The sequence below is a fragment of the Callionymus lyra genome, chromosome 3 (genome assembly GCF_982586985.1).
Source record: "Callionymus lyra chromosome 3, fCalLyr1.hap1.1, whole genome shotgun sequence".
Classification (NCBI taxonomy): domain Eukaryota; kingdom Metazoa; phylum Chordata; class Actinopteri; order Syngnathiformes; family Callionymidae; genus Callionymus; species Callionymus lyra.
In genome coordinates this window covers 34,372,293-34,386,162 of record NC_141820.1, presented here as the reverse complement: position 1 = coordinate 34,386,162, position 13,870 = coordinate 34,372,293, and the positions used below count along the sequence as shown (strand labels likewise).

The following is a 13,870-nucleotide window of genomic DNA, read 5'->3' as shown; positions in this document are numbered from 1 at the left end:
TTAATACAAGCTTTTCAATTCAGTGTTTTTCTTTAGTAAGTCAGTCCATACTGTTAACCAGGGTGTGCTTTGTCAATCTTGCTTATACAATTGATGAACAACATCTACATAGCAGGAGACAATATTTGCATATGGATCAACTTCAAATGTCAAGAGATAAAAGAAAATATAAAGACATTCGGGAATATATGGATTAAGTAGTGCTTTTTTCACCCCTTTTTTTTTTTTTTACAATTTGATTATTAAACTGATTAAATGTATTGTATATGTTTTAAATATATTTAATACACATTTGTAAATATTTTATTTAGACATGAAATAAACTGAATGTGTCTCCATTCTTAACGATTGGAATAACGAAAAGCTAAATAGAATATTTAAACTACCTTTCCCAGAATGCAATTGTGCACGTCACATGACACACGAGTTCTCAAAACCCGCGAGGCACGTAACCGACAACTAAAATTCGGAAAAATAAATGTTTGGAAAAATACAATTATAAAATGAATTTAGAAATGCATGGGATATTATGGAATATATAACAACAATGGACGCTCCTCCTCCTGTCACCGGGGCGGAAGTTTTGCTCTGCATGCCCCTTGCAAAGGATTCTGGGGAATTGTAGTACACTCTTTTTACATTTCTGCCTCGGGCTAGGATTCTTCCGTCAATTGAGCTCTAGTTTGATAGAATTGTACACCGTGTTGTTTAATCCCGCAGCGTCTCCTGACTGTTACACAAGTCGTCTGAGGAGAAAAGTGTGGCTTCCGCCCAGCAGTGATGGAGTCTCTTCGTTGACATCAGATCATATCAGAGACTTGAGACATTTCATTTTGCACTGCAACTATTGAACAGAGACACAATGCAGAAGATCAAGTCACTGATGGGCCGCCAGGTAAGGAGAGCGAGGCGACAGGACTTGTCATCCACCTCACAACTCGGGACTTAAACTGTGTCACACGAATTAACAACGTTTGAAAAGACATTTACAGGAGCAGGTAGATTTAAGGGTGATGACGTCAGACGTCCTCAGCTGTCTTAAACGCTGTTAAAATATGACGTTTTGCCATGTAAACGTAGAACAGTGTAACGATTGTACATGTTCTAATCGGATCCAAATAGGTTAATTAACACCACCAGTAACTAGGTGTTGTTAATGTTCGTTCTATGCGTCCGTTATTTTTGTTATTCCAGATCACAACACATGTCATTTTAAGGTGCAAACTAGCTTAGCATCATCTGCTAGCTGCTACCTTGAAGTTAATCAGCTGGTTCGCCCCAAAATGTCGAAACAGCGACTCCAGCGGTGGTTAGTGGAATTGACGATGATAGGTTAACTCAGTTGTTTCATTGTATAGAACAGATAACATCTTATAGGTAAACTATTTACGCAAACAAATTCATCTTACTCTGTTGTAGGTGGATGATATTGAATTATGAAAATAATAATAAGTTATCACTCATCATGTATGTAAGTGTCAGACATGACACCTGTGTTTTTCTCGGTGTTATCTTGATCTTTTTAGTATATATTTTTTTGAGTATTTTTTTTTTATTGTTTAAGCGCTTTGTGACCCTGGTCTATATAAATATAAATGACTTCTATGTTAGTAAGTAATAGTTATTTTTAAAGTGCTTTTGTTACAGCCACGTTTTAGTCATACCAATATTGTTTATGTTTACTTTTATTTGATATGCATTATTCAGAAAGTTTAATAGAAACATAATGTAGCAAAACAGACTTGAAGTAACTACAGAAACCAGGCAATAGGTCCTTCAAGAATATAGAAAAACTATTTTTTTTTTTTTTATATTTATTTATAGAACATGTTCCAGGGCTGCATTTGAATGCACAACAATGAATAGCATTTAATTCTTCATGATTTCTATAATCAGAATTCTTATTGAATTATAATTTAAAATATTTAACATAAGACATGTAATTTTCAGTCCTATGATAGAAATGCTTATTGTATTTTTAATGCTGTTTTTAGAAGACATAACCACACAGTCAACTAACAGATCTCTTTTACGATATTAAATTATTTGTGTAGGTTTGCAACATTAACTCAGACACTCGACGTCCTGCAGATTTCCACAATTTTCACACAAGTATGTTTTGTTACAGGGTCCTAAGAGCCCCCAGGAGAGTATGACAGACCTCAGTCCAGTGGAGAAAATGAGTATTCCAAGCAAGGTAAAGGATAATGTGTTTTGTTGCAAATACTTTCAGGAAAATATCACAAAAAGACGTGTTTATTTACTTATCGTCTGTCATGTGTTACGATGAGTTAGTCATGCACAAATTAATGTAGAAGAGTCTCAGTGTGAACACTAGTTGCTAACTTGGTTTCCTTTACCGGTGTCATCGGTTGTCACGACTCTCCCTGATAGATGGGAGGAAATGCTAAGACCCAGGACAGGTTGTAGACCTTATAACATTCAGTTTCCCTCTTGAGTAATTTCCTGTTGTAAGGGAAGTCTGCCTATTTGGTTTTCCTCCTGCCTTTGTCACCCAATCCCAGATAACTGGAGGGTGATGAATGGATCTCATGCTAATGCTAATGATGATGAAACGCTGTACAAAAATCTTAATTGCTGTCATCACCGGTTCTCTGTGTAGAATTTTGCTCCATTCTTATTGAATTGAATGACAATTGAAATCCATGGATGCCTTCCAGAGACATGTAGAATTTAATCAAAAACTTTCACCCTCAAAGTTAGTTGATTTTAAGATTTAGATTTTTTTTTACTCGTCTGTGTTTTTATTAATGCTCTACTGTATTAGCCTCTAAGTGGTTCTTCAATGTTCTATAAATATTCTACTAGTGCTGCTGCTACATTCACTTGACTAGCTTTCTTCTCAAGTTTCTTTTTTTGTCAGTCAGTTAGTTAGTTGTCAGACTTGTTTTCACGACAACTGTTTTGAAGATTAGGGACTTCGATAAGACTCGCTGTCAAGCTGTAATTGGAGGAAGACCAAAATATACCTTTCAATATGTGCATAGTGTCATGGCTAAAGCCTTTTTTGTTTTGTAATTTGTAGTTTGTGAAGCCAAACTGGATGGACAGGGTTTCAAATATCTTCCTAAAGTGCTCTACATTTTAACTTTACTTATTTCCTGAGTGGGTCTGGACAACAAACTCCCTTGAATAGTGTTATTAATCTTGTCATCAGCGTCTCACGGTCACATCCATCCATAATAATATGAATCTTTTATATTACTCTCTCACTTATCTTTGTCTTTGCTATTTATTCTGCCATGGGCGTGCAAGAATACATATCTTCTAATCAATCACAACAGTTATTTAACAATTTAATGCAAGTTTTAAGCAGTTTCATTGAGTAACCGCTGTTTGATAATACAAAAGATACATCCCCACCAGCCTCCTTCTTTTATAAAACATCGAAACCAGTTTATTTACAGTTTTATATTACTACAAAAAACTTTTCTGCTAATGCTCTGTTGCTACTATAGCTTTCGATGAAATCTAACTGCTGCAACTTTTATTTTCTTTTTGCAACTATTTCACTATGTATAATATTACTATTTTTATATCTTCTACTACTATTTATACCTGACACATGCTACTATATAAACTGATATTGTATATAAATGTTTATTTCTGCGTGGAGTTTATATGTTCTCCAATGTTTGAGTGGGTTTGCTCCTGGCACTCCGGTTTCCTCCCACAGTCCAAAGACATACAAAGCTTGATTAAGAACGCTTTTGGAAATTGTTCCTTGGTATGAGTGAATAAATAAAATAATATAAGTATTAATATAATGTATGTCTTTTTTTCTGTTAACAACTGTTAACTGTTAATCATTTCCAATTCTATAATTTAACGTGGCCTTGTTCCTATCATTATAGTTTAATTTAACATAAAAATGTTTTTAAAATGTTTTCATGGAGGGTTTATAATTTTAAGAAAACATACAGATTGTAGATGTAAAGGTTTATATGGTGCGAAGAATGAGTTTTCACCAGAAGGGGTCAGTGTAGCTCTACCCTGTACAGCTCAAAACTAAAGACTACAGAACGCTTTTATTTTGTCATCAAAAGCATCATCTTTGATAGTACGGACTGAACACTAAGTTCTCAAGGTTTGTGTCAGATGAACTTGACCAACAGTAATGACTGAAGAGTTATTATGTTGACAAGTAATCATGTATGTGTGTGTGAGCAGGCTGGGCTTGTTGATCAATATGTAAAGTAGCAGACACAAAATCCACACTCAGTTAATGACTGCTAAGAGACAATAATCACGTACTGGAAATACTTAAATCCATGGCGGGTAAGAACAGCCTGGACACTGATGGAAGCAATGGTGTCCTTCACACTTTATAGTTAAACCTGTGCTTCAGGACAGCTGGACATGCATAATGATTCACGAAGGGATTTGTTTTTAATGAATATTGCATACATGACATAACGATCTGTTTCTCAGTTGTTTTTTTCACATGATTTCCTGTCTTTAGTTCATTCTTTTAATCAAGTCCTTCCTCAAAGTCATGGCCACCAGTGATCTCATTTTTGTCATTTGCTGGTCATTTCGAAGAGATGTGTAATAAATGAGGCTCTTTGACTAAGTTGATTCAAGGTTATTAGCATTAATGAATAGAGATTAAGTGGTGGACAATTTCTGTCTTCAGTTTAAAGCAGTCACACCATTAGAATTTTACTTTGGGTAAAAAAAAACATTTTTTATTGTATTATTTCCAACATAAAATAATTGCCTTTAACTCAATTTTCCCATTAATAAAACAAAACCTTAAACATTCTTCTACCCATGGGTGTAAATGGACGTTTTATTTGAGCAACAAAATGAGATTTCATAATTAGTGCTGGGGATGAAGCAGATGTGTGTCTCCCCCACTCCATCAAAATAAAATGTGATCAAAGCCCCACAGTAGCTGATGTGGGGATTCAGGCACAGGGGCGTCTCTTTTATTTTGTTCCTGCTCAGCACTTGTGTAGGAAGGGAATTCATTTAACCCAAGGTAGCCTCTCCATGAGTCATTCGCCTAAAAGATGTCTAAAGTTTTGTCGCTCGCTGCAGAAGGGAGGGAGAGGGAACGAGGAGGGGGTGTTGAGTTGCTCTATTGCTATGCTAGAGTGGCACATCACTCTCTTTTATTTCACACGTTCCTCTTTTTTTTTTATATTCGTGCACCAACTTTTTCGCCTGCAATGAGTCATCCACATCATTCCTCCCTTTCTCTTTCACCTCTCATTTGAGCAGATTTCCCACCCACCTTTTTGATGCTAGACCGTGATCTTCTCACTCTACCCCTCCTCACTGATCTCAAGCGACTCACCTACACATTTTTCCCAGAGGCTCTCGCTCACTCCTTTTTTCCCGACGCACACATTCACACTTGCCTGGAGGTCGCCAAACACAGCAGCACTTATTATTCTTGGTTAATTTATCTAATGAAAGCTGTATTCAGCGTAGCCATTTTGTTGCGCTGAAATTGAATTAGGCGATTTCTACTTTAACACAATGAGTCACGGCTCACCAGTGTCTTTCAACGCACCCCCCTCTCTCTCCCACACCCTCCCATTGTCTGCACAACTCATTGGTGTCCACTTGCAGTGGCCAGACAGATGTTGAGTGTCATCCATGTTAGGGTAATATGAGTTTCTGTGTGCATCTAAAAAAAAAAAAGCACTTTCTTAAAATGAAAAAATGGTTAAATTGGCATTTTGACAAATTTAGTAAAGGCCATTATTTCATAATCCAAGTGTCATACGTTTAAATGCAAAAGGATATGTTTATTATCACTTGCATATGTCAATTCCAACATCAAAATGCATGACGATTGTGGGATACTAGAGGAAAACCCATACAAGTACAATGAAGACTTATCTCCAAGCCAGACGTTACCACCTACTGCACCTAACAATTATGGTGTATCTATTTTGAGTGCCATTCTCAACTTCTTTGAGTCAAACCAATGCTTTGTTCTTTCCATTACCTTTTACAATATTTGGTTGGATCTTTTCACTTATCATTTCTCAGCCAATATCTGTATATACTGTATATTTTTGCGAAATAACAATCGTCAAATCAAGAATTCTATTTGTATTGTGTTATTATTGAAGTATTTTATTCAATTATTTTCCTTGTGTGCTCTTCTTATAGTAGTATTTTTTTTGCCAATGATGCTGCTGTAACCAAAGTTTCCCGTAGTGTGACTTATAAAGGTACATCTAATCTAATCTAATCGATGTGTTGATACTTACTAACTTTTTACATCTTCATGAGAAAGGTCTAGGAAGTAAGCAACATAACAACCCCAAGTTAAGAAAATATGAGCAATACCTTCCATATTCAACCACGACAGTGAGAATGACAGTTTTATTACACACTGGAGCATCTAGTATGACTTTTATGACTTGATAAAGACCTTCTTATTGTTCAGAATGTTTAATCAAGTCTTTAAAGAAAGTTATGCAACATGGAACAAGACGCCTTAACTTTATTCAAAGGCCTAAAATAAACCTTTAATTGCAGCATGATATTGTTGACAACTATCTGGAGGAAACGGATGTAAATGATGTGGGTACAAAATGAGGTTAGCGAGTCTGGACCGCCCTCTGATGGTGATCTAAAGTGACTGTTGAAGGGCAAAATCACTTTAGATTTACCTACCATGAGTAACTTGAGTCCTCATATGTTGTAATTAGATAAATGTTTTTGTAATTGTATTTCATTAACATCACTGGTCCATCAGTCCATACTGATACTTCATTACTTGGTATTGCAGCAGCTGGGACAGATGTGGACTAAGAAGAAGCTTATTGGCACAAAGTAACCTTAATGAACATTCACAGCATGTTAATCAATACGGCTCTGATGTTTCTGACAAGAAGATTTTGGTTTCTTTGCCTCATTTCTTATCTTCTTTCCGCTCAAGCCCCCTCCCCTGACACCCCACTTGACAGGAGTCCTGTGAAACTGACTGCAATCGTCTCCCAAATCCCATCATTTTGCAGCTTTTTCCCTCTTCCCATGTCCTTTTGCTCCGTATTTTGTCTCATTATGATTCGTCTTCTCCCCACAACGTCCTTCACCCTTTCTCCATCGGCATCTCTCTATATAACTGTTTTTTAATCCCATCTTCTCTTTTTGTTGTTGACTCCCTCGGCACATTGCCGTTTTATTTCCGTAATCTCGCTTGTTTTGATGTCTTTTAGTCTTGGTCATTGTTGCAGTCTTTTATTTTCGAGCCCGGCTTGTTTACGTCTTCTCTTATTTGAAAGTAATCATCTGTTCTTTTTTCAATGTACCTTTTTAAGGAGGAGCTACGCGAGCTGAGGGAACAGCCGACCGACCCTTTGGAAGAGCAGGAGATCATCGACAGTATCGAGGACGTGTACTTCTCTAACGAATCCTTCGACGTGGTCAAGCACGAACTAGAGGTCAGAGTTTCTCCCTTGGATCGTGTCCAGTCGATTGAATGAGTTGGCACTTCTTACCTGTGCCGCTGATGACCAGAAGCTTTGTCTAGATTCCGTGGCATTTGTTCCATGAACACAAATGCTGTTTTTCTACTTTGTGCTCCATCATAGTGGATTCTTGAGACCTTCTGCTGTGCTGCATGCATACCATTGACTTCCAGATTGATGGATTGCATCTGCTGAACAGAGGAAGGGTGTGAAATCTAATTAGATTTATCTGGGTATTACTACGCCGTCTGAAATGAGACTCTCAGTCAAGGGGAAAGTAATTACCTATCATCCTTAGGGGCACGGATTCGTAATGTCGTCTTTGCCTCGCAAAGTTTGTTTGCTGTTTAAAAAATAATGTCCTATACCTTCATGACTCCGGAAATATTCATAGATTCAGTCAATGGTTTTAAATTGAAAGTGATACTGTAGATGGCATCAGTAAACCAGGATTTGAAAAGGCTGCTTAGAAATCGTTTGGTATCAATATGCAACGAGTTTGAGTCTGATAATGATTAAAATTCTTCATTCGAAGGCATAAACCTAAGTCTTCAAAGACCATTGAGATTGAAAGATTCACTGATAACAGGATCCAGCAACATTCTTGGAAGTTCATTTAAACTCTTCACTGCGTATTGAAAAGTTAGATGCTGTCATCTGGTGAGCAATTTACCATTAGAATTCATTCAAAGTTAAAAGTGCGAGGTTCATATTTCCTCTGTATATATTAAAGTAATTGTAAGAGGAAATCTTTTGTGTTCTTACAATCTATGATGGATGAAAGTTCGAAAGTATATATCCTCTGGAAGAATACCTTTGCCGTATACATTTCAATACATGTTGCAGTAAAAGGACTGAATGGGATTTTTGTATGCAGATAAAATGATCCCTCGCCATATCACAATTCCACGATCCCGTTCTGCATATTTCAATTCCAGAAAGCAGCATTCAGGAACAGCAACCTACACACTAATATTAACTTTATTTGAAAGTCGGATATATCTGAGCACTGCAATTTAACCACTGAACTTAGTGGGAGGCACTAACCTCTTACCCACCTTACTCACTGTGCCAACAACATGATGAACTCATAAGATGCCTTTCTACACACTGCTCTATGTAGTGATGGTTCATTGGTCGCTACATTTGCAAATAAATTCAAATACATGTGTTAATATAAACAAGTAAAGAATTGAATGTTCACTACCGCTCTAATTTCGTTGAATGCATGTTTGTTGACTCTGTTAGCTATAACATGTCTGACTATCTTCTTGTTTTTTTAGAAACTCCCACCTGAGCTGAATCTGCAGGAGTTGGAGGGATACAGAGACAAACTAAAGAGACAACAGGCAGCAGTAAGAGTCCCATATTCCTCTTTGAAAAGTGCTTCTTAGAGTTATTTTCTTTTAATTTGATGATAGGACTCCATAGAAACCCCTGAAACGATTTTAGTTTGTGCATCTTTTTCAGCCCCATCCTTTACTCCTTGCTGCTATCTTGTCTTTTGGTACATGGCTCCACTTCCCCATGTTTAGTTCTACCCAGAGCTGTCTGCTGACATGAGGCTTGCATTTGTAGTGCCTTAAGAGTGTCCTGTAGGCGTCACTAGGCTGCTGGTCTAGAAAAGTGCTCTACTAATTACTTATTTACCTACTAAATGAAAGTACTATACTTTGAAGCCAAAACGGTCTTTAATTTAATTGAATCATCTAGTTTATAATCTGACTAACTGCATTGTGAAGCAGAAATGTATGACTATATCTTCGAAATTAGTATTATAATCGTCTTAAATGTTGGCACACTCTCTGGAGGCGACGACACATCTGTTTTTACAGAGCGAATTGAGTGAAGTTTGCAATATTTTTATTAGCTCATACTGTTTTTACTCAATTTATAACTCCATTGAAATGATTGACATATATCTATATGCATATTTATAAATTTATACTGGTAACAAAAATTCAATCAAAATAACTCAGTCAGAAAACATTAGCCTACGGCTGTCGTCCAGTTTGTAGTCTTTTTCCAAAGTCATTGATTTTTTTGACTGGCTCATTGAATTTTTAAGTAACTTAAACCGGAAAACGAAACAACCTATGAGGTCTATCACTCTATTTATATGTGCTCAGACCAATATTTACACAATTTGTAAAAAATGACAGCCTGTAACCCAAATAACCATTAATTGACGCATCAATAAACAATGAAGTTCGCTTTCTTTTAAATCTTTCTTCCTTTTATAATAGACGAAATGTGTGAGTTTGGGAAATGAAGATATAACTTGATAAAAAAACAAAAACATCTTCTTATAGTGAAGGTGATAAGAAATGAAATAATTAAATTGACTATATCTTTAATAAATATCTATGGCATGGAAATCTAAACTACCCCATTGTTAAAATGATTGGTTTAAATTCAGTCGAGTATAGTACATTTTAGCTAAACTCCTATAAACCTTGAATCATCACTTCAATTATCGCCATTGAAGCAACCTTGAGCTATCGCTGAAAGACCTTATTCTTCTGTATTAAAGCCACTCGGGCACTTGAAGCTGTGCAAAGCCAGTCCAGGTAGTCTGTGTTCCTGTGAGGGCACATCGAGAGAACGCATTATCTTGCGAGCTAAAAACCTGTGATGTTTTCTGTGGTACTGACTCCACTCCTTCAGTGAGATGACACAGCAGAGGGATTCCACAACCTTTAGAACTCAATCCCCCAGTTTTAGACGAAGTGAAAGGTGTTTCATTTCCATGGAAGGTGTCAGCTTTGTTTAACAGCAACACTGTAATGGCGTTAGTTCCTTTTTTCGAGTTGGGATGAGTTTTTAAAAATCCTGTATTTCCTTGTTGTTCGTGCCAACATTAAAATAGATTCTGCCGCTCTGTGTGTGTGTTTGCCTCTCCAAGTAAAAATTCAACTGAAGGCAATATTGGTATTTTTCATTATTTTATTGCCACTTACTTGCATTTATCTGTCTTGAGATAAATTAGTGGCACATCTCCACATGACGTAAGTGCAAATATAAGTCATATATCAGGTGAAACATAGATGCAAATGGCATGTATGGGTTATAAAAAAAAAAGGGCTTTGGACTGGAATTTGACTGAAATATGTTTTTTGTAAATACTTTTTTTTGTTGATAATGTTAATGAATATGTTTTTAATGGTAATTCTTTTTTTTCAAATCTTATTAGATTAAGCCTAATTTTTATTTATTTTAAAGTGTATGTAATAAAGCTTATTTCAGATCCGTTAGTTTTGAGTTTCTTTGGTGTTCTTTCTTCAAATGTACTAGTTTACAGAAGGCATTAGCGGTAAATTGCCATTTACGGTAATTAGTACCAACTAATTGACCTCAAATTAAGTGAAATGCAAACTCTAAACTGTAATTTATTTGTATCCTGAGGCATACATTGTCTGAAATATGTGTGTTTAGCCTGTTGGAAAACGATTGAGTGGAAATTTAACAACTGAAGCTTGAGAGGATGTCGATAAAAATGTAGCTTAAAACGTGTTTAAGACTGGCACACCCTATTAAAGCCTATGTTTCAAAAAAAGCAAAGTACTTCATAGGTATCTATTGTAGCCATGTTGTCGTTTCAAGTCAGCCAAAAAATTGTAGATATGCCTCTAAAAATGTTTAATTTGCAATTTTCTGCATTTAAAATCCCGTTGCAAATCATCTAAACTGGAAATTGTATCTTTTTCTCCAAAACAAATAAATAGTCTATTGTGTCAGCCGCCAACTAATGTTAATGTACCAGACTAGAAACACAACAAAAGTCAAAATGCCTTCCTTGTGTGTGTTTTCAATGTCTTCAGAGCGCTGTGAATGGGATGAATCACTGCGCGTGGGTTGCATCAGCCAGATTGTTTGTCTTTAGTGTAACTGCAGGAGACTTTTCTCTCGCTCTCATCGCAGTCTGCTCTCTTAATAGCGAGTATCATTATGAGTCTTTCTCTCGGGCATTGAGCTTTGAAAAGGCTCAAGTCTGACATTGAAACTCAAATTGTTTCATTTAGATCTTAATTACTACATGAAAAACTGCCGCATTCACTGAAGGGCTGCTTGTCAAAGGTGGCCCACGATAAATGGGTATATTATTTTTGCTAAGTACCTTCTAACCTGCAAAATCTGCAATGATGTTAATGGTTTTGTTGAGCATTGGGTTTTTGACTGTATGCTGTTCAAGAACCCGTATGCAATTATTCATTCATTCATTGTCTACCGCTGATGTGTGTCAGGAATTCAAACTATTGCGACAGGCACTTTGTTGGAGCAGCTTTATAATGCTTCTCTATCATATTGGACTCTGGTCATCGTTCTCAAGTGCTTCTTTCTCCTCTGTGAGAGTCCATTTCTGAAAGTTATTGCTATTTCTTTTTACTCTAAATCAAACCTTTGGCGGTAAAATGGCCCCAATATTAAATAAAAACAGGACATATGATCTCATCACCAGACTGACAATGGCATGGCTAGACAACAGAATTTGTCATTCACGTTCTTGTCTAGTATTTGTTTGTCTTTTCTCACTTTCTTCTCCGTCTCTGTAGGTTTCAAAAAAAGTCGCAGATCTCATTCTGGAGAAGCAACCTTCTTATGTCAAGGTGAGAGATGGATTGTTATTGCTTGTTTTTTCCGTGACTCACGCATGTCTTCTGTCTTTTAAAGATGCCTGTTTTGTTATTGTTTTAAGAGTTCGACTGTTGTGTTCAAATATATTGTGCTCATAGAAAATGGAAAATGTGAAATTATTGGAGAATACCTGCAACATATATAGAGATAAACCAAGATCATATTGTTTACAGTTTATTTTCCACATATGATAACAAACGTGCCAACTAACTCTGTTAAGTTATTTTGTTGTATTTTATTTAACATGTTTTATTGCTATACTATTGTCTAAGAAGATTGAATACTTTTTTACACTATTATTTGTCAGTAAATCGTAAATAGTTAGTTATGTTGCGATTCCTGGTATTTATGGATAAACTAACAGGGATGTTTAGTTAAATGAGTTAAATAACTAATTTATGGGAAATAAACTTAAGGAACTCATGGTCAATTATATAAAAAGCGCTGCTGCTATAAAACAGGAAGTTCAGTAACTTTTTTGGGGGACAAATAAGTAGATCTTCATGGAAATAATTATAAGAATTTAATGGATATACAGTATAATAAATAGTATTCTAGAAGCGCAATATTTGCAACGATAATTCAAAAATATACTATGAAACCTTTGGCAAAGGGATTCATTGATTTAGTCCTATATAGTGGTTCGTCTGCTACCTTTGCTATTTTATTTGACCTGAAGGGTCCATGTTGTATCTAAATCTATATTGTCAATCAATGTCATTTTGACACGGTCCAACTTTTTAATCCTGTGGTTTAAATTTGTTACTGTAAGGTTATCTTTCCAAAACTCTTTTTGACAATGCCCTCACATTTGATGTATTTTTATTATGTCATGTCTTTGTAACCTTTATATTTATTCCCAGTGAAAATCAGGATGAAATAAAACTGATTGATAAGGAAAAAGTCTTTAACCTTGTCTACCGTTGTTTTCCCTCTATGAATAATAAAGCGATCATTATTTCGATGACCCTCTGTGACTCTGCTGAGTCATAATGACGGCAGCACATAATAGTTAACTCCTCTGGCAGGATTCTAGGGTCACTTTCGATGACCCACGTCTGCTGCGTTCGTCCACCAATGCCCAATGCACTTGAAAGGTCACCTCATTTCCCTTATTCTCTGCATTAATGAGTCAGAAAGTTTTGTCCAATGAGCATTCCAGCACACTCAAAGGGACGCAAGGTTGATTCACAATATTCTCTGATTTGCTTTCTATTCATAGATTACTGTATGCAGTGTGGCACATGCTGTGCTTTGATATTTTTCTTCTTTATTTCCCTGCAGATGCCAGAAATGATGCATGCTTGCAAAAAAAGATTAGCCCCCGACTCTCTGTACCAATGTAGCGTTGTGATATTGTTAAGTCTCATACTGGGTTTACACTCTGCATTACCGTTCAAATGAGCTTTTCGATGAAGAAAATACTTAAAAGTATTACCTTTTTTGTCTCGGTTAAACACCAGTTAAAATATCCATGTGAGAGGGAACTTAAAGTCTGAATACATCATTGCACACATTAAAGCCTGAAAGATGAACATCGTGATAATGTTTGATCGTGACAGTGCATCATGACTGTAGGCTAATTTCAAAATAACTCCCAAAACCGTCAGTTGGGGGCAATTTATATTGCTTTATTTTCTGTGTGAAATTAATTAAAATGATACAGAAACCCCCTAAGATACTGTGGTTATCACCCCCGTAATTAACAAACCATAATCCTCAGGTACTTTGATCACTCCTTTGTTCGTTATCTTATATAACCGTTTAAAAACATTGCA

General features: G+C 36.1%; 1 protein-coding gene across 2 annotated transcripts in view; it reads left to right on the top strand.

Moving 5' to 3' along the window:
• Window positions 1-610: 610 nt before the first annotated feature.
• Window positions 611-13,870, top strand: part of vps50 (VPS50 EARP/GARPII complex subunit) — a 71,867-nt gene continuing 58,607 nt past the window's right edge. Inside the window, exons 1-5 of one of the 2 annotated variants that reach the window (XM_087787658.1) lie at window positions 611-895; window positions 2,129-2,197; window positions 7,308-7,430; window positions 8,741-8,812; window positions 12,011-12,064. In XM_087787658.1, the coding sequence (XP_087643784.1) occupies window positions 863-895; window positions 2,129-2,197; window positions 7,308-7,430; window positions 8,741-8,812; window positions 12,011-12,064 (351 nt within the window). In that variant the 5' untranslated portion in view covers window positions 611-862. The remainder of the gene's footprint in view (window positions 896-2,128; window positions 2,198-7,307; window positions 7,431-8,740; window positions 8,813-12,010; window positions 12,065-13,870) is intronic. The other variant, XM_087787660.1, reaches the window with a different exon arrangement.